Below are 17632 nucleotides of genomic sequence, written 5' to 3'. Positions count from 1 at the left end.
ACCCCTCTCAACATTCATATGCCAACCCTCTAAATTGGAGTGTTGGATTATTTTTAACTGAATTTTTTTATAGACTCTTACTTTATTTTATTATTTTCCCAAATACGAAAGGATTAAAAACAACACTTACCTTCTTTTACCGTTCTTACTGAATGTTACTTTATTTTAAAAATTCGTACTTTACCTTATTACCTTCTCTCCCAAACAAAGCCTCATAAAGCCCAGTAACGAAAATAAATCACCTCTCTGTTTTTCTCTCATCAATTCTCAATTCTCGATTCTCATTTCCCAAATGAAGAAGACGAAGATGTGTACTTCCAGAATCCTCAGTAGTAATAACAAGATCTCCGCGGCCTTCTTCTTCTTCGTTCTTCTCTTCAGCTCCTCCGTTCACTCCTTTTATCTTCCCGGCGTTGCTCCCCGTGACTTTCACAGGGTAATCACTAATCACTAATCACAGCCTATTTATTTATTCATTTTGTGCGTGATTTGTAATGTTTTAGCTAATTCAATGTGTATTACACTGTTTCTTTAAGTTGAGGGGTGTAATTTTGTTTTTGTTACTATAGCTGTTGGATCTAGGGTTAAGCTTGATATGTTGTTTAGTTGAATTCGGTTTTTTCTAGATCTGTGGTTTTGGTTTTCCGTTTGGTTTGGATCTGAGTGTTTTTTATTTGTTTGTTGTTGGTTTGACTTTTGATATCAGCTGTTTTTGACTTTACTGTATGTTTGAATTATGTAGAAAATATGTTAAAAATGAAGCTAGATTTATAGTGTTTTTTACAGTCTGGTTTTAGAAGTTCATGTAAGTTTTAGGATTATGTGATGAAATTCTAGCTGAGTTAAAAATTTGGATTTCGAGGTGCAAAAATAGTATTGGTGTCATCGTAGTAAAACATTTCTTTATCTGCAAATCATAATGTGAAGCGCCTATAATTATTAGAAGTGTAAGCCGGATCACTTGTAACCGGACGGTTTGTGTTGGAATGTATTTTTATCCTTGTTTGTTCGACAGTGATTTTGAAAACATTTGTTATTTGGAGTATTTGTGTATTAGAACATGGATACTTCAGTTAGAATTTCTTGTTGGATCATCCTTGTTTATCGGGTTATTTTCTTGAAAATTTCGCAAAAAATGAACAAGTTGTCAAACTTCAATGCCTTACATTATCCTTTTTATGTTGGATAGGGTGATCCTCTTTCTATCAAAGTGAATAAGCTGTCATCTACAAAGACTCAACTTCCATATGATTACTACTACTTGAAATATTGCAAGCCTGATAAGATTTTGAATAATGCTGAAAATTTGGGTGAGGTTCTTCGAGGTGACCGCATTGAGAATTCTGTATACACTGTAAGCATCCGGTGCCCTTTTATGCATTCTGTTAAATTGTAGTTGGAGAAAGCTGTATTCTATGATTAATTGTGGCTGGCTAACGTATGAATCCCGTTCCAGTTTGAAATGATGGAAGAGCAGTCATGCAAAGTGGCCTGTCGGATGACACTTGATGCTGAAACTGCTAAGAATTTTAAAGAGAAAATAGATGATGAATATCGGGTTAACATGTAAGATGGAGTTTCTAAATTTTGTTTTCTGGAGTTTCTTAGTTTTGTTCCTCGTATGTTCAGTGCCTTAATCGCATATCTTCTGTATGTCCAGTTTCAGTTTTAGTTGTTTCTTGTCTGTGCTGATAGCTGAGAAATGGATGTGCAGGATTCTAGATAATCTTCCAGTTGCTGTTCTTAGACAAAGGAGGGATGGTAGTCAGTCAACAACTTATGAACATGGTTTCCGAGTTGGGTTCAAAGGAAATTATGCCGGGGTAAGTATTGGAAAGCACAACCAAAATAGTGTATTTTTTTGTCTTTAAAATTCATGTGGTTTTGTGATTCATTTGTTTTACAGAGTAAAGAGGAAAAATACTTTATCAATAACCACCTGAGCTTCCGAGTAATGTATCACAAGGATCTTGAGACAGACTCTGCTCGAATTGTTGGATTTGAGGTCACTCCTAACAGGTCTTGTACCATCTTCCTCTTTCACGCATTCCGTGCTTCAGTTTAGTTGTCTTGGGTGGAATTTGGGAATGAGTAGTGAGATTTCTTTTGTGCCTTGAACTTTGAAAGCTGAACTGCTATAGAAGGAAAGAAACATTTTCTTTCTTGAATGATATGTGTCTGATTGCTGCAAGATTGGTTAAGTTGCTAAAGGATTTAGGCATTTACTATAATGTATGCACAAACATCGACTTGCTAAAGCTTTCATATGTGCTGCTTTAAAAGTGCATATTGAACAATTCTCATTCTGACATAAGTAGTTATTTTGTGACAAAGGTGCAACACACTTAGCTTACTTCCGGGCCATTTTCTTGGTAACTTTGTAATTCTATGTCCTGTTGGAGCTTTATACTATTTTTGTCTCTTTTAAAGTTTTCAATCACGTGGCAAGATGATGGTTGCCATGCAAATTTTTGTAAGCTTAAATAAATGTTATAGGAGGAAAGAAACAGTACCCTGCTTGAATTAAATTGGTCTATTGCTGCAAGTGTGGATTAGTGTTTAAAGGTAGGTTTAGGTACACGCACATCCGTGTATTGATGTAAATAGCTTCCATTTTGTTGGTTTAGAAGTACGGATTCAGATCCCATTTCTGACTCGAGCAGTTTAATTTGTGACAAATACATGTCAACATGATTGTTTCTGTGCCAACTGCTTAGATACTTGTAATACTATAACATTTGATGCTGCTAATTTGAGTCTATTCTGCCTTCCCTTTTCTTATTGATTTTTTTTTATTGGAATTTCTTATTGAATTGACATGGGGAAATCTTAGTGATTCCTGTGAGATCTATTTTTTGGGGGGAACTTCGTAGCATTCATATTGTATTGATATTATTGCACGTTATATTTACATTTACACTTTCTCCTTACTGATAGACTTTTTTTGTTTCTTCTTCTTTGTCTGATTATTTAAACAGTATTAATCATGAATACAAGGAATGGGATGATAAAAATCCTAAAGTCACAACATGCAACAAGGACACCAAAAATTTGATTCAAGGCAGCACAGTTCCACAAGAAGTTGAATCCGGCAAGTCTATTGTTTTCACATATGATGTCACCTTCAGGGTATGCTATCATTATATTTTTTGTGAAGCTGCATTGTTTTTTCTGTATCTACCTCCTCACTTCTGCAGTCTATTTATAGGAAAGTGAGATTAAATGGGCTTCTCGCTGGGACACATACTTGCTCATGAATGATGACCAGATCCACTGGTTCTCTATTATAAACTCATTGATGATTGTCCTGTTCCTCTCTGGCATGGTGGCCATGATCACGATGAGAACTTTGTACAGAGATATTGCTAACTATAATCAGCTGGAGACTCAAGATGAGGCTCAGGAAGAAACCGGGTGGAAGCTTGTCCATGGAGATGTGTTCAGAGCCCCTATCAATTCTGGTTTACTATGTGTTTATGTCGGCACGGGTGTACAAATCTTTGGGATGACACTTGTGACAATGATATTTGCATTGCTGGGTTTCTTATCCCCTTCTAATAGAGGTGGCCTTATGACGGCTATGGTTCTGTTGTGGGTCTTCATGGGCATATTAGCTGGTTACTCGTCTGCACGACTGTACAAAATGTTCAAGGGCACGGAGTGGAAAAGGAACACCCTCAAAACTGCATTTATGTTCCCCGGTATTCTCTTTGCAATTTTCTTTGTGTTGAATGCCCTAATCTGGGGGGAGCAGTCTTCAGGGGCAGTGCCTTTTGGAACAATGTTTGCTCTCGTTTGCTTGTGGTTTGGAATATCGGTTCCCTTGGTCTTTGTGGGTAGTTACCTCGGTTTCAAGAAGCCAGCTATTGAAGATCCCGTGAAAACAAACAAAATTCCGAGGCAAATACCTGAGCAAGCATGGTATATGCAACCGGTCTTCTCCATTCTTATTGGAGGCATTCTTCCATTTGGTGCTGTGTTTATCGAGCTCTTCTTTATCTTGACATCAATATGGCTGAATCAGTTCTACTACATCTTCGGCTTCCTCTTCATAGTGTTTATTATCCTTTTGATCACCTGCGCAGAAATAACAATTGTTCTCTGCTACTTCCAACTATGCAGTGAGGATTATCACTGGTGGTGGAGATCATACCTGACAGCCGGCTCTTCCGCTGTATACCTTTTCCTTTACTCCATTTTCTACTTTTTCACCAAATTGGAGATCACAAAGTTTGTTTCTGGAATCCTCTATTTCGGTTATATGATCATCATGTCATACGCATTCTTTGTTTTGACTGGGGCAATCGGTTTCTATGCCTGCTTCTGGTTTGTACGAAAGATTTACTCCTCTGTCAAGATTGACTGATCGGAAAATGCAAAAGAAAGACGATGGACGCACCAACACTTCTAACGATGTGGATCTCGATGAAAGGGTTTCGTTTAGTTTGTCCACTGGTTTTTGCCGGAATTAGACTGATCCATGGGAATTTTGGTTAATAGTCTCAATGAAAGATTTTCCTGTGCTGATTATAGATTAGGGTCTGCTTTGTTTTGTGATACCATATATATTAACACTATTCTCATTAGTTTCTGTGTATTAAGAGGTGATTTAGATCTCTCCTTACAGTGTATCAACTGTCATCTGCTGAATCACAAGATTACTTCATAATATTGTTTCTTGATTTTGTTTTTGTATTGCATTTCTAGAAATACATCTGTATTCATTTTTGAAACTTGGTAATTATGAAATTCACACAAAATATAACATTGCCGTCTACCAGTTTCTGAGTTCTTGCAGCATGCATGCTATATATTTGTTTTATAAATTTTAAGTGAAAAGATTTTATAAAAGTATTTTTTTTTTTGAGATCCCTAAAGACAGCTATTTGATTTGTTGCTAGAGAATGCTTTATATTTATCATATGTTTAATCATTTAAAAAGTAATTCATATTTGACATTTTTCAGTTAAATTTTAATTTTTAAAAACTGTTATTCTTACTCTATTTAAAAAAAATTTAATTTTGATTCAAATTGGAGTGTCTTTATTTGAAAAAGTTTCAAAAATATTTTTTATACTCCCTCTGTCTCATAAAAATAGAAAAAATAGTCACTTTTTTGTCGCATAAAGATAGAAAAAGTAGTCATATTTAATGTTAATTTGAAATAAAATTATTAAAATACCCTAATAATTATGTTGTATGGGCATTAAATGTAATGGCTCCATAATGATTCACTCTTGAAAATTTTAAAGAATATTGTAGGAATAATTTAATAAATTAACCATATTAATGAATTAATTCTTGTGAAAACACTACTTTTTCTATTTTTGTGGGACGGATGGAGTATTTAATAGTCTCAATTTTTAGTATTTTTTTTAAATATTAGAGGTTTATCTAAAACCGTGTCAAATGTAAAAGGCATATTTAAACTTTTTCCAAAATGAAAAGACTCCAATTAAAAAAAATGGGTTTTGTTGAAACTAAAAATTCAAAATTAAAGTAAAATTAACAATTTTAAAAGCTTGCAATATAGATGAAAAAAATAAAAAAGGTGAAATATTTTTAAATGAACTAGCCTTTATTATGCATATAATCATTTATCATGATATTATGATTTTGATATCCAATACATAAATGTTAGGTTTGAAAGTATATAACTATATATGCCTTAAACCAAAGGATTGTATTGTTTATTATCCAAAAAACATTGAACTAAAATTTGTGCCAATACATTCTGCAAGTTATTGCATATTACATTCCTCAACCACCACAGGTTTGAGAGCGAGAATATATTTCAGCGTCTCAACTGGAACGTTAGTAGCTCGGCCTTAAGCCCGATTGCCTAAGGATCATCAAGATCTGCCATATCAAGATTGGCTAGATTCTAATGAGAACTAGGGAATAATGACTGAATGCACGACGTACATAGTTCTCTCTGACAAGTACACCCAAATATGCGCAGGCAGTCAAAAAATTCCCGGCGACACTTGGGTTTCAGATGTATAGGGAAATGCCATCTTGCAGTCCAGTTAACAAACAGGAGTCAGCATCATCTCTAGTGTAATCTTGATTTCCTATTTTTCTGCCTGCATATGATTATAGAAACAAAATTAGTTATAACTGCTGACGCATTAAAAAACGAGAAATGAGAGAAACGAGAAATTGATAAGATCAGCAACGAACCAAAAAACATCCTTTTTTTCTTGAGCTAATAGCTCTTCAAAGGAAATATCAGAATCTTCAGCATCGTTATCGTCCATCAGCTCGCTGGACTTGGCTTTCATTTCCATGCAGGCACTAATTTCAAGCATCTAAAAGACAGAAGGTGGAATCACTAAAACTCTCTTAATAGTAAGGACAAAAATAAAAATAAAATATTTTTGTTAGCAGAAAAGTACATCTTAGGAGTAGGCCAAATCTATACATTATTGCTAAAATTTTCATTTAAAAATACTCACAATTAAAAGTCGAGCTTTACCTTTTTGTATGCCGGTGAGAGTTTAAGCTGTTGTTGGAGCCAATTATAAACAAATGTATCTTCTTCTAGTCGCTTTTGTTCTAGCTCCAGCTTGTATATCTGATATTCCAAAGAAGTTAATGCAAGTTAGTGACAGCCTACTTGATATAATCTGCTACTTGCTTATGCAAATCAAATGTAATTGAGTTAGTATCTATTGACCTGTTGACGAAGACGATCAAGTGAAGACCTATCTGCCTTGAATAGTAGAGCCTTTGTTATCGTAAACTTGCGCTTGATGGACTCAGCCCTAAACAAGAAGTACTAAGCTTCATACTACTAATATGCGCAGGTAAAAGGATTATCTAAAATGTGAAATTTTAGAAACAAGATATTTAAGGATAGATATTATATGGTCCAGTCATAAACATAGAGAGAAAGTAGAGATAGCTAATTCACAAGTTAAAAAATTGTTAATCACAATGCTAAACAATGCGAAAAGTCAATAACTTATAACTCGCAACTCACAAGGAAATCAAATTGACTAGCATGTTAGGAGAGAAGACAATATCAAATTAGAGGAAAGAATAAAAGCAAGAGTAATTAATTGATTTCCATGGAATAAGATGTTACATACTTGTGCTGCAACTCATTTCTAGCTTCAACCAAGCAATTAGCAAAGTCTCCAACCTGCATTACGATTGCAAGTATAAATGATTATGACGAAGTTGATGCTTTGATAAGTATTTTGCAAAGAAAACATTCAATTCCAAAATGCATATTTTCACCAATTTAAATGCTATTACTTGCATAAGGTAGTAACTTCATCATTTTGATTTCTCCAGGCCTCTGTTAACAGATGAAAAGATAAAAGCCATTTATGAATCCAACAGGTGATTTTGCAGGAATTTGCATATTAGTTAAGAGTTTCAGGTTAAAATCACATCGCCTTCCAATGACAAGTATGCCCTATAATTCTGACAGCAATTGGAAGGTTTTGCATACAGGAATTATCAGCTCAACTGTTTGAGTTAATGCTCAAAAAATGATCAGCCATTAAAGAAATCCGGATGAATCGATATAGAATAATAGATCAATAGTTTTAAAGAACTCATAGTACATAAAACATTTACTTTTTCTTGCCTAGCTTTCAGGCCCGACTAAGTGACTTTTTTCATAACACGATTGTCCTCCCGAACTAAGTACCAAGATAGTATTCTGCAGATGGACACACTACAATGTGACAATATACATTGTCCTACAAGTGCAACAGTTATCGGTCACAATTATACCGCCTTGCCTCCAGTATTGATGATTGAATAATACGAAAGACCAATGCCAACTTGCACACAGGGAGAGAAAAAAGGCAGAAGTATGTTGCCAATTGGTATAAACCATTATCAATTTAAAATCAAACCACAAACCACATATACGATCATGTGCAGTAACCAGGGACCCTATTACACATGACATAAACTCCACAACACTAAGCTTTTCCACATTTAATTGTCTCATTGATCAAAATGCGATCATTTATCAAAAAAATACTGGCCAGGGATTAAACAATTCTCCTGACTTGAACTTCCATTCTTGATTATCGACAATCTCAGACTTTTAATGGCAATGCCATTATGCCATACAGCTTGCAAGTGAAAATTTATGTTCTAGCTTAATTTATTTGAATATAATACTCTCAAGCATCCTATCAAGCCACATTTTGCTCATGATAGGACCACAAAACTATAAAGTCAAAAAGACACAAATTTATGCTTCACATTCTGCTTAAGCCTACCCTTTCGGTCATTCACAATCTGTCATCCAATTGTTAGCTAACATCAGTTGCATAAAAGGTGCATGTGCAAGCCATATCTCTAAGCAAAAACTTTCCTAATATTGACTCAACCTAAACCGACTTTCTTCAATTGAAATCAAATTGTAAAAAATAAGTTATAGAAACCAGTTTCTAAACCAAACTAAATAATCTAACAAATCACAAGCTAAAAACAGGAGAAAATTGAACATCATTCAAACTTTTTTCTTAAAAAATCACTAGTTTCATCTACATTACCATGACAATTCAGTCCTAATGAAAAACAATCTCAATACAACATAATAGTCATTAACATAGCTAATTTTGTTCTTTTTAAACTACAAAATAACAGATAAACTGAATTTAACTAATTTAATTAAGGATTCTACTTAAGTGTTAAACATCAAACCTGTGCCAATGTCAATCCTTTGCTTTCATTACACCTAACAAGCTGATCATACTGCTGTTTAATCTTCCTCTGAGTAGCACTACTACTCGATGTAAACGGGTACAAACAAACCAACTCCGGTTTAACCCTAATCGAACCCGACCCAGAATCCTCCATTTCCCTATCCAAGCTCACATCTTTACCCTCATTAAACGGATCCAACCGCTTCTTTTTAGCTCTCCTCTTCTTCTTCTTCACTCTACTATTACCAACACTCAAATCCCCAGCCCCAACCGAACCATCATTACTCTCATCACCATGACCCGAACCCGGTTCATCCTCAAACAAAGAAACCCATTTAGAAGAATCAGACGGCAAAATGTCAAGAAGAAGAGACCGGGTCAATTGGGTCTGGCTAATTTCACTAGCTTTAGAAACCCCATCAATTATTTTCGAAAAAGAAACCGGGTCAATTTTCGGGGTCGGTTTTTGCTGCTCTTGAAATCTTCTGTTTATACTGTAAAGAAATAAAATTGAGAGAGATAATAAACAAAGAGAAAACCCAATGAATAAGAACATAATGGGTGTGTGTTGGTTTAGAAAGATTTGAAGTTGTTTATTGTTAGAGATTTGTGAGTAATAATAAGCTGTGATGTTAAAATAGCCGCCATTAAAACGGGTCATGAAGAACAGTGAAGGATTTTTTTTTTACACTGACAGATTAAATTTTTTGAGAGATTAGAAGAGTGTGTAAGCTTCTTTAATCTGTCCTTTTGTAATTCTGAAGTTTGGATTCTGTTAGATGAGAGACAGAGAAGAAGAATGAGATATGGGCTTTTTTGGGTAGAAAATGACAAAGTTTTCATTGTTTTTGTGATAAGTTATTTATAGCCGTTTAATTTTATGATTTTTATGATTGATGTTTGATTTTCCAATATTTCATAAAAAATATTTCTTAATATCATTAATATAAATGAATTAACATCAAAACGTAGGTAAGGTGATAAAACGTTTTTTTTGTTTTAAGTGGGATTGCAGGTTTTAGCCGTATTCATACATATAAGTGTTTAAAATTTGGAACAAATAGTTGGAACTCGTTTAGAAAATCTCACAAGTCCTATATTAAAAAAATATAGATGAATCATGTTAATGCTAATTCAAATTTGACAAAAGAAAATGTATGCCTCTATAATTTATAAAATACTTGATATATTTGTTATTTTATTTTTAGTAATTTTTTGTTGACATAATATTTAATGATTTTTTATTTAACTTTAAATAATGAGATTTTGTACTATGATTGAAAAGGGTGAATTTTGTCATCAAAAGTTCAAAGTAGCATTGCCTACAAGATTTGGATACTATAAATGGTAGTACTTCCTTAATACAAATGCATGTCATATTAATGAACACTTGTTACCCTACACATAAAAGTACTTAAATCTAATAACAAAAATTTCAATCATAGAATGGTCTATACTCTATAGAATGCCATCAAATATAAGACATTTAGTGGATTTGGGAGGCAAATTAAATATAGCAAATTACTCTTATGTCTTTCATGTATGTTATATAATTCACACTTTTACCTTTACTTTTTGAAAATTAAACAATAATTTTTATTTTTTTTATTAATATTTTAGCCTTTTTGTTTAGTTTTGGCATTAGTAAATTAAGTCAAAGGACTTAACTAAAAAAAATTAACATTCAATTTAATCCTTAAATTTATATTTTAAATATGTATAATTAAAATTATATTATTATAAAATTTAATGATTTAATTTAAAAAGTAAATGAAATAAAAAAATAAATGTATGGAAAAGTAGAACAAATTAAATTAAATTTATTAACCTATTGAATTTTATAAAAATATAACTTTTAGGTATATTTGCGTCAAAATAAGTTTAAAAACTAAATTGAAATTTAATTTTTTATAGTTAAGTTCTTTGATTTAATTGACTAATAGAAAATAAACAGAAGACTAAAAACGTTAATGGAAAGAAAAATAGAGAAATGTATTGTTTGATTTTCAAATAAAATAGACAAAAATGTGAATTATAATATATATAAGAGACTGAGAATAATTTGCTCGTAAAAATACATAAAATCAATGAAAACCAAAACGTGACGATCATAATTCAATGACACAAATAATAATCTAGTGACTAGTGCGGTTACATTCCTTCAACCTCAAGAACCATTCTTACAAGAACAAAGTATTGCAAGGAATTACTTCCCAGCATATAAGTTTACATGCAGTACAAAAATGCAAAGATTACAGGGAACTGGAAACCAGAGGCTTTCCATTTTCTAAAACTAGTACAATTTGCACACGGACTCAATTATCTTCGTCTCGACGTGCTTCAGATTAAACCCAGATCGATCTTTCGCTTTCATGCGCAGCATCAATAACACAAATAATAAACAGTCTACCTTATGTACACATAATGCTCATACCCGATGATTTTCACAATCAATGTGGGCTTTCAACCAGGTGGGCTGTATATTTTTGTACAACTTTACTGTCGAAGAGCCGAACAAATGGTGGCGATAGTGGTAGTGGTGTTGGTTGCTTAATTTACCTCAAAAAATAACATAATGAAGCTTCTAGCTTCGAGTGCAAGGAAATTTATCAGAAACCGAGTACCAGTTTCTTTAGGCCATCAACTGCAAATAGCCTCCACAGCTAGCTTCTTCATGACATTCGGACATGGATCTCCCCCGAACATTTCTGGTGCTACAGTTACCGCGCACCAATTCTGCCCAACACAAAGCTGCAAGAATGAAAGTCAAAGGCATCAATATTTGATTTGCGTCCGAATAGAAAAGAAGAGGGGTCGGAAGGCTAAAAAAAACTAAAGGAATGAGCTAGGCTGAGGTTCAATTGATTAGTAAATACAGCCTATGTTGCATCCAGTCTTACATTTACACATTTCATTTCCGTTTCCAAGAACACTTATAAAACTCCAAAACTATACATCTATAGCCTCTTTTTATACGAAAGGTCGCTTTTTTGTTTCGGTAATTTCAATTTTGGAGTTTCTGTTTCCGTGCTACACAAAACAATTTCAAATACTTAAGAACTCTGCTCCTTAAAAGGAAATTCTACCAACTAAAAGAATATCACTAAAGTTCAATCGCAGTTAACATGATTATTGAGGGAAAGATGGAATGCAAGATTAGCATACCCTGTTAAAAGCATCAAAAGAGTGGAAGGCGTGACAACTTCCTTGGCGGTAGCTTCCGCAAACCCCTTCTGGTGTTCCGAAGCTAGCAAACTTAATTTTAGACATTTTCTGCCCAGGTCCACATTGCAGATGAACTTTAGGCCTGAGAGGCTTGTTGACTTTACCCGATGATTGCATCATGTAATTCATTAAAGTTGGTTGCCACTCGTAAATATCAGCACAAACGCTGTCTACTTCCCGTCTAACCAGAGAGATTCCATTAGGGTCTCCACCCCATTCTTCAAACACAACCAACAAGTTTCCTGTTGGGTTTAGCCATGAATGAGGAACATGATACCTGTGATAAAGTAACTCAATGGTCACCTTTCGAGAATTTCACATACGCATACAAAAGTAAATAACAAGACGGAAAAGATGATTCTTGCTTACCATCTCTGAGAAGCTTCCCCACAATTCCTCAAGCATTTCTTCTCATTAAAGGTTCCAGCATAATTGCAGACACCGCAATCACCAGATGCTTTATACGCAGGCCAGTAACGTCCAACGCTCTGTCCATTTATCCATACTTGACCTTTACCCATGCTACCCATATCTAAAGCCAATGGGGAATCTCCAGCTGGAGCATTGAAAGTGGTCTGCAATTGTCACATAAGGATGTTAGTTCATCCTTTGCAGCTTCCCCAAGTGCTCATACGAAATGTGTGCATATTGTATGGACATATGACATCTCATATATTTTTCTTTTGACATGTATCTCATATTTTAATTTGATGCTTAACATATGATTTTTTTCATTGAAAAATATCATGTTTGAATAAAACTTGTTATAGCCAATTTCTCTTGGGAAAGTGCTCTCTTCGAAATACTAAAAGCAGGTTCTGAATACTCACTTTATACCACATAAGTGGCTGCCTTTGAGACACAAAAGACCCTTGTGTCCACTCAACCGAAGGACTCCCGGTGAGAGAATGAAGACTCAATGCTTCTCCCCTAAGACCAATCTGATGGGAAGGAAAGCAGCATGAGATATCTGCAGAATACTGAAACAAGTGCATATACAATAAATATCTTAAGGCAAACCTTGTATGACCACTTCTGCCAAGAAAGATCCCTCCTTCCTTTATTGAGACCATTCAATGTAACTGGACCAAGGACGCCAGCGTTCCATGTCTCAAAGTGTGGACCGACATTCTGCACCACAAACACAAGTTAGGTAAAACTTTTTTTCCGGAAATGGATTAATATTAATGTATCAGATTTACAAGAGGGAGAAAAGGAACCGAACTGGAAGACCAACGGCAATGCTGAGAAGAGAAATTTTGTTGACACCAGCCCTCATCTTGACACCTTTACTAAAAGTCAACTTCGGTGATTCCAAACTTCCAAATGCAGTTCCTGCTCCAAAATAAGAAATCATTACATACACTGCTCATTTTTCTATAAGAAACTCTTCTGAGAATTATATCAGGATTACTTATGAGGTCAGCCAACGCTCTTTGTTTATAATTTTCTGAAGTAAAATAGTAGAGACCCTGAAAATATATCTACCTGCTAGTTCTCCGTTGACAAAAACATGTAAAGCATGCCCAGCAGATAGAATTGTCAGAACAGGATACTTTCCACTCCTTAAAAAGCCTTCACTAGAGTCGATCACGACGCTGGAGATGGAAGGGGAATGTGTGAGAAGATGAGAATCCTAGGAAAACGACTACCATTTTTTTCTAATTAATTACAGAAACCAAACTGTGAATGGAAAGAGAAACTGCTTAGTTATAATACTCACTCTGTTGAGTACCACAAGTAATCTGTGACATCTCTAGTTGTATTTATCTGCTCCAACAACCCGGTCATCGTAAATGTATTATCACCTTCTGAGGACGCCTCTTCACCATACGCCTGCCAAGAGAATCCTCCATGCATAGGAACAGGAGTCATTTTCATTTGTGCACTTTGTGCACCAATCTGTATCAAGGTTACAACTCGGTAAAACTAAGGGAATGATATAAGGTTTGATAAACAATTTTCTAAAATCTTTCTGAAGAATGTCTAACCCTTGCAGTGTTGTAAACAGTGTTCTCGCAGTCTGGAAGAATGCTAATAGACCAGGGAGGCAAATTGTAATGCTTATTTGCGAAAGATACTTTTGCATATGATCTTTGGTTGTAATTTGCAAGGAATGCCGAACATGCGCCAGACTTTGTTTTATATACATGAGCCTGTATAGAAATGATGACAGTAGGGATAGAATTTTAGTGCATACCCCTCAAAAGAAGAAAATTTCATTATTCTGGAAAAGATATGTCACCTCTTGGTAATTTCCAAGTGGCATCACAGTTTGACTTCCAGATACTAAAGCTGGTTCACATAGCTTAATTGCTCTATGCAAATCCTTTAAATGGCCCCATTTAGGCTGCCTCAGTAGTCCTGCAAAAAGAAAGCAGTGATTTAAAATAAAGTAACAAGCCATAACAGGTCAGGACATATGATGAAGGGGCTAGGGTGATGTTTAGGTGGAAAATCTTAAAAGTTGAAATATTTTAAGAACTTGTTTTATAAGGACAACATTTTGTTTGTCAACGAAATAAGAACAAAGTAATTAGATAAATATGATAAATTATATTTGAATTGTACCGATCACAAATTTATTCTCGGACTAGGGGAAGGACCCACCATACATACTATTGGATACGTCGAAAGACAAAGTTTTATCCATTAGGATATTCTAACTGTCTCTGTCCCAACAAAATCTTAATGAAAAAGAACCTTCCATGACTAAAGTGCTTAGAGAAATGATACTGATGTTCAACATCAGAATATGTGTTGTACTTTGAATTTTAGATGTGTAAAAGTAAATAAAATAATTAAAGGAAAAACCATAATCAATATTAATCCTTTGTCCTTACCATATTCATCAAGTGGTGCATCATAATCATAACTTGTAGCAATGAATGGACCACCAGCAGTTCGCCCGAAGTTGGTTCCCCCGTGATACTAAATCACACACAAAAAAGAATTAGCATGTAAGACTTGGCATTACAAGAAATGAAGCAACCAACTGTAAATTCTGCAAACCATTTCATACCATATAATAGTTTATGAAAGCTCCTCCTTTCTGAATAAACCTTGCAACTGAAAAGGCCAAGTCTTCAGCTGGTCTATAAGGAACTGCACCACCGAATTCGGTAAACCTGTAGACAAAGTGAAAATAAAAGTGAATTAATCATCTGATATACCTTTTTCCTTGACTACTAGCTTGCAGTTATAATACACATGCTGGATAAACAGATAACTTTTGCAAGGCAAAGAAGTCTGCAATTACCATCCAGTCCAGGCTTCTGTCCACATCTTGGGTTTGTAAGGTTTGTTCGGAGTGAAATAATCGCAGTAGAAACCATTGCAGGCGTTAATCTGTTGAGACAGCATTTAAAATAGTACTACATAAGTTGAAAGAACAAATGCTCAGCAACACAGTAGAAAGAGCATGTGATTCTAACACATATAAGACTTAAAGTTAGGTTGGTGATTTTAATAAACCATGAGCCAGAGTCATAAATTCTTCCATTAAAAAACAGAAAACTATCAAAACAAAGAGAATGTAGAAACACAAAAATGCAACAGATAGGACCGATAAGGAATGATATAACTCATTTGATCCATGACCAACAAAAGGGGTAGCCTACTATTCTCTAGCGGCCCACCAGGGCCATGAACTAAACATAACATGTGGACCATAAGGAGTTTAATATGGAACTTGACAAAAAAAAATGCAAAAAGATGTTGCAGAGAGGTCAAAAAATAATAGACAGATAACTTACAACTGGATCAGGAGCATCATCTTGCTTGCACATGACCCATGGGACACCAGTGCCGAGACCTACCGCCATTTTTGCTGCCCAGTTGCTGTATTCTTTACCAGGTGCACCAAGTTCATATTCCATAGGTCCATATTCATTCTCAATCTGTCATATAACAATACAGAAAGAAAGAAAAATTCTTTTTTAGCAGCCTTAAACAATCACATTGGATGAAAATATCAAGAAAATACATGTTTTTCCTATTCCATTGAAAACTAGACAGATGATTAAAACAATACCTGTGATAAAATGATTGGACCCCCTTGAGACTGGTATAATCTTTCTTCTTTCATCATATTGACTATCTTTGTAGTAAATTTTTGCATTTGAGCCTGCATGTTACAATACAAAGATTAAAATCTAAAATCAAATCGATTATAAATGCAATTTTTTTTACCAAATTAAAAAAGGAAATAGTGAATCATCAAATATGTCTCACCTTGAAGGGGCCATTATCTGTTCTGAAATTGATACCAGGAATGTACTTGAGCCAAACTGGGAAGCCTCTGATTATTAAAAGAACAGAAAAATATTCAGTAAAAAAGTCTCATATGGCAAGATTTTAATTTGTTTCTGTTTCTAGAAATCATCAAATTGTCTTCCAAACTTAATTGCTGCTGGTAATATTACCCAAAGTTCCACTCAGCACAAACATAAGGTCCAATTCTGAGATGAACATATAATCCTGCTTGCTTCACCAGCTTGATAAACTTTACCAAATCATAGTTCCCCTCAAAATAATACTATATCACAAAAACAACAAAAGAACACAAATTAGAACTGCCATATACAAGCACAGCTCAAATAGTATAAGCGCTCAACAACAATCTGCTAAGGTATTCCTCCCACGAGCACTCCCCGTGCAGATAATAAAATATTAAAAAAGTAGCAATCTTTAATTACTTTTCCAGGAGAAGGCTCATGCCCGTTCCAAAAAACATAAGTCTGAATAACATCCAATCCTCCATCTTTAGCCTTCTGTATAAGATCTGGCCACATCTGCCATAAGTTCAAGCAGAATCCCATCAATTAAAACCCAAAAAAACACTAAAAACACATAAAAAAACATTAACTTAACAAAAATAAAAGACACCCATGAAGCACATTTGAGGAAAAAGTACCTCAGGGGAGCTTCTGGGGTAGTGAATTGATCCAGAAATAAGAATCCTTCTATGGCCATCAATGGTGATAGCTTTAGAATCATACAAAACAGAGGAACTCACAGAACAAACCCATAAACCCAGCAATATAAAAATAACTAAAACATTATTATTTTTAATGCTGCACATTGTTAAATTCTTCATCATCATGCCCACAAAACAATGGCCTCTCTCTCTCTATCTCTAGAAAAATAAAGCTCCTCTCTCTCTCTATCTCTAAAAAAATAATGCTCCTTTTTTTCTCAATGAGAACACTTTATTCTATGCTTATAGAAAGAGAAAGCAAAAAAACACATATACCCAAAAAAGTTAAAGAGACAATACAAGAAAAACAGCTGGTTTTTTTTCTTGGTGTTGGGAAAATTTTCTTTTGTGAAATTTTCTAGGGAGGGAAAATGTGAGAAAGTGGGGGAAAGTGAGAGAAAATAGAGTGTGTTTTTTTGCAGTTTGAACTTGTTTTTTTTTTTTGTTGTTGTAAATTTTGCGTAGAGTGTGAACAAGCTGTGTGCTTAAGTGGTTTTTTTGTTGTTGTTTTTTAATGGCTTGTAGCTCAAAAATGAAGGTGCTTTGCAGCTGCTTTTAAACACTTAACAATGGAGGATTGTGGGGCCCACTTTTTAGCATCCTTTTGGGACCCACTTTTTGGTCTTCACTCCATCCAATGAATTTTACTTTGGTTATTTACTTATTTATATTTAATATTAAAATATTTAGCGTTTTTACAAAATTATTTAAAATTTGACATAAAAAATCTCGACCTTCTATTATTTGGCAT

General features: G+C 34.4%; 3 protein-coding genes across 3 annotated transcripts; 1 reads left to right on the top strand and 2 right to left on the bottom strand.

Moving 5' to 3' along the window:
* The first annotated feature begins 203 nt into the window (after positions 1–203).
* Positions 204–4669, top strand: LOC126681134 (transmembrane 9 superfamily member 7). Its single transcript, XM_050376541.2, has 7 exons — positions 204–436; positions 1190–1354; positions 1457–1566; positions 1715–1823; positions 1907–2019; positions 2979–3129; positions 3209–4669. The coding sequence occupies exons 1-7, from the start codon at positions 293–295 to the stop codon at positions 4364–4366; spliced, it is 1950 nt and encodes a 649-aa protein (XP_050232498.1). The 5' UTR covers positions 204–292; the 3' UTR covers positions 4367–4669.
* Positions 4670–5664: 995 nt separating this feature from the next.
* On the bottom strand, positions 5665–9507 carry LOC126682931 (uncharacterized). The gene is made up of 6 exons (XM_050378708.2): positions 8677–9507; positions 7095–7147; positions 6680–6767; positions 6479–6577; positions 6184–6311; positions 5665–6086 (listed from the first exon to the last, which is right to left on the bottom strand). Exons 1-6 carry the CDS (start codon positions 9337–9339, stop codon positions 6056–6058), a joined length of 1062 nt encoding a protein of 353 aa, XP_050234665.1. The 5' UTR covers positions 9340–9507; the 3' UTR covers positions 5665–6055.
* A 1259-nt stretch (positions 9508–10766) lies between these two features.
* LOC126680755 (beta-galactosidase 1) lies at positions 10767–17400 on the bottom strand. Its single transcript, XM_050375934.2, has 19 exons — positions 16819–17400; positions 16601–16696; positions 16328–16440; positions 16137–16203; positions 15937–16029; positions 15659–15802; positions 15163–15251; positions 14926–15031; positions 14747–14834; positions 14149–14267; positions 13895–14059; positions 13627–13805; positions 13392–13501; positions 13129–13238; positions 12924–13034; positions 12734–12844; positions 12273–12478; positions 11844–12180; positions 10767–11429 (listed from the first exon to the last, which is right to left on the bottom strand). The coding sequence occupies exons 1-19, from the start codon at positions 17005–17007 to the stop codon at positions 11319–11321; spliced, it is 2544 nt and encodes an 847-aa protein (XP_050231891.1). The 5' UTR covers positions 17008–17400; the 3' UTR covers positions 10767–11318.
* Between the last annotated feature and the right edge of the window lie 232 nt (positions 17401–17632).

This window comes from Mercurialis annua, linkage group LG5 (genome assembly GCF_937616625.2).
Source record: "Mercurialis annua linkage group LG5, ddMerAnnu1.2, whole genome shotgun sequence".
In the NCBI taxonomy this organism is placed as follows: domain Eukaryota; kingdom Viridiplantae; phylum Streptophyta; class Magnoliopsida; order Malpighiales; family Euphorbiaceae; genus Mercurialis; species Mercurialis annua.
Note: the sequence above shows the minus strand (reverse complement) of the source record. Positions and strands in the feature narration are given on the sequence as shown.

Excerpts from the sequence above, each read along its gene's own strand:
- LOC126681134 (XM_050376541.2), top strand. The coding sequence starts at position 293 with ATGAAGAAGACGAAGATGTGTACTTCCAGAATCCTCAGTAGTAATAAC. Across the intron at positions 1,567-1,714 it reads GATGAATATCGGGTTAACAT|GATTCTAGATAATCTTCCAG; the intron begins GTAAGATGGAGT and ends ATGGATGTGCAG. Across the intron at positions 3,130-3,208 it reads CATATGATGTCACCTTCAGG|GAAAGTGAGATTAAATGGGC; the intron begins GTATGCTATCAT and ends GTCTATTTATAG.
- LOC126680755 (XM_050375934.2), bottom strand. The coding sequence starts at position 17,007 with ATGATGATGAAGAATTTAACAATGTGCAGCATTAAAAATAATAATGTT. Across the intron at positions 16,441-16,600 it reads ATGAGCCTTCTCCTGGAAAA|TATTATTTTGAGGGGAACTA; the intron begins GTAATTAAAGAT and ends TTTGTGATATAG. Across the intron at positions 15,803-15,936 it reads GTCCAATCATTTTATCACAG|ATTGAGAATGAATATGGACC; the intron begins GTATTGTTTTAA and ends GTTATATGACAG.
- LOC126682931 (XM_050378708.2), bottom strand. The coding sequence starts at position 9,339 with ATGACCCGTTTTAATGGCGGCTATTTTAACATCACAGCTTATTATTAC. Across the intron at positions 6,312-6,478 it reads TCTCACCGGCATACAAAAAG|ATGCTTGAAATTAGTGCCTG; the intron begins GTAAAGCTCGAC and ends TCTGTCTTTTAG. Across the intron at positions 6,087-6,183 it reads GAAAAAAAGGATGTTTTTTG|GCAGAAAAATAGGAAATCAA; the intron begins GTTCGTTGCTGA and ends AATCATATGCAG.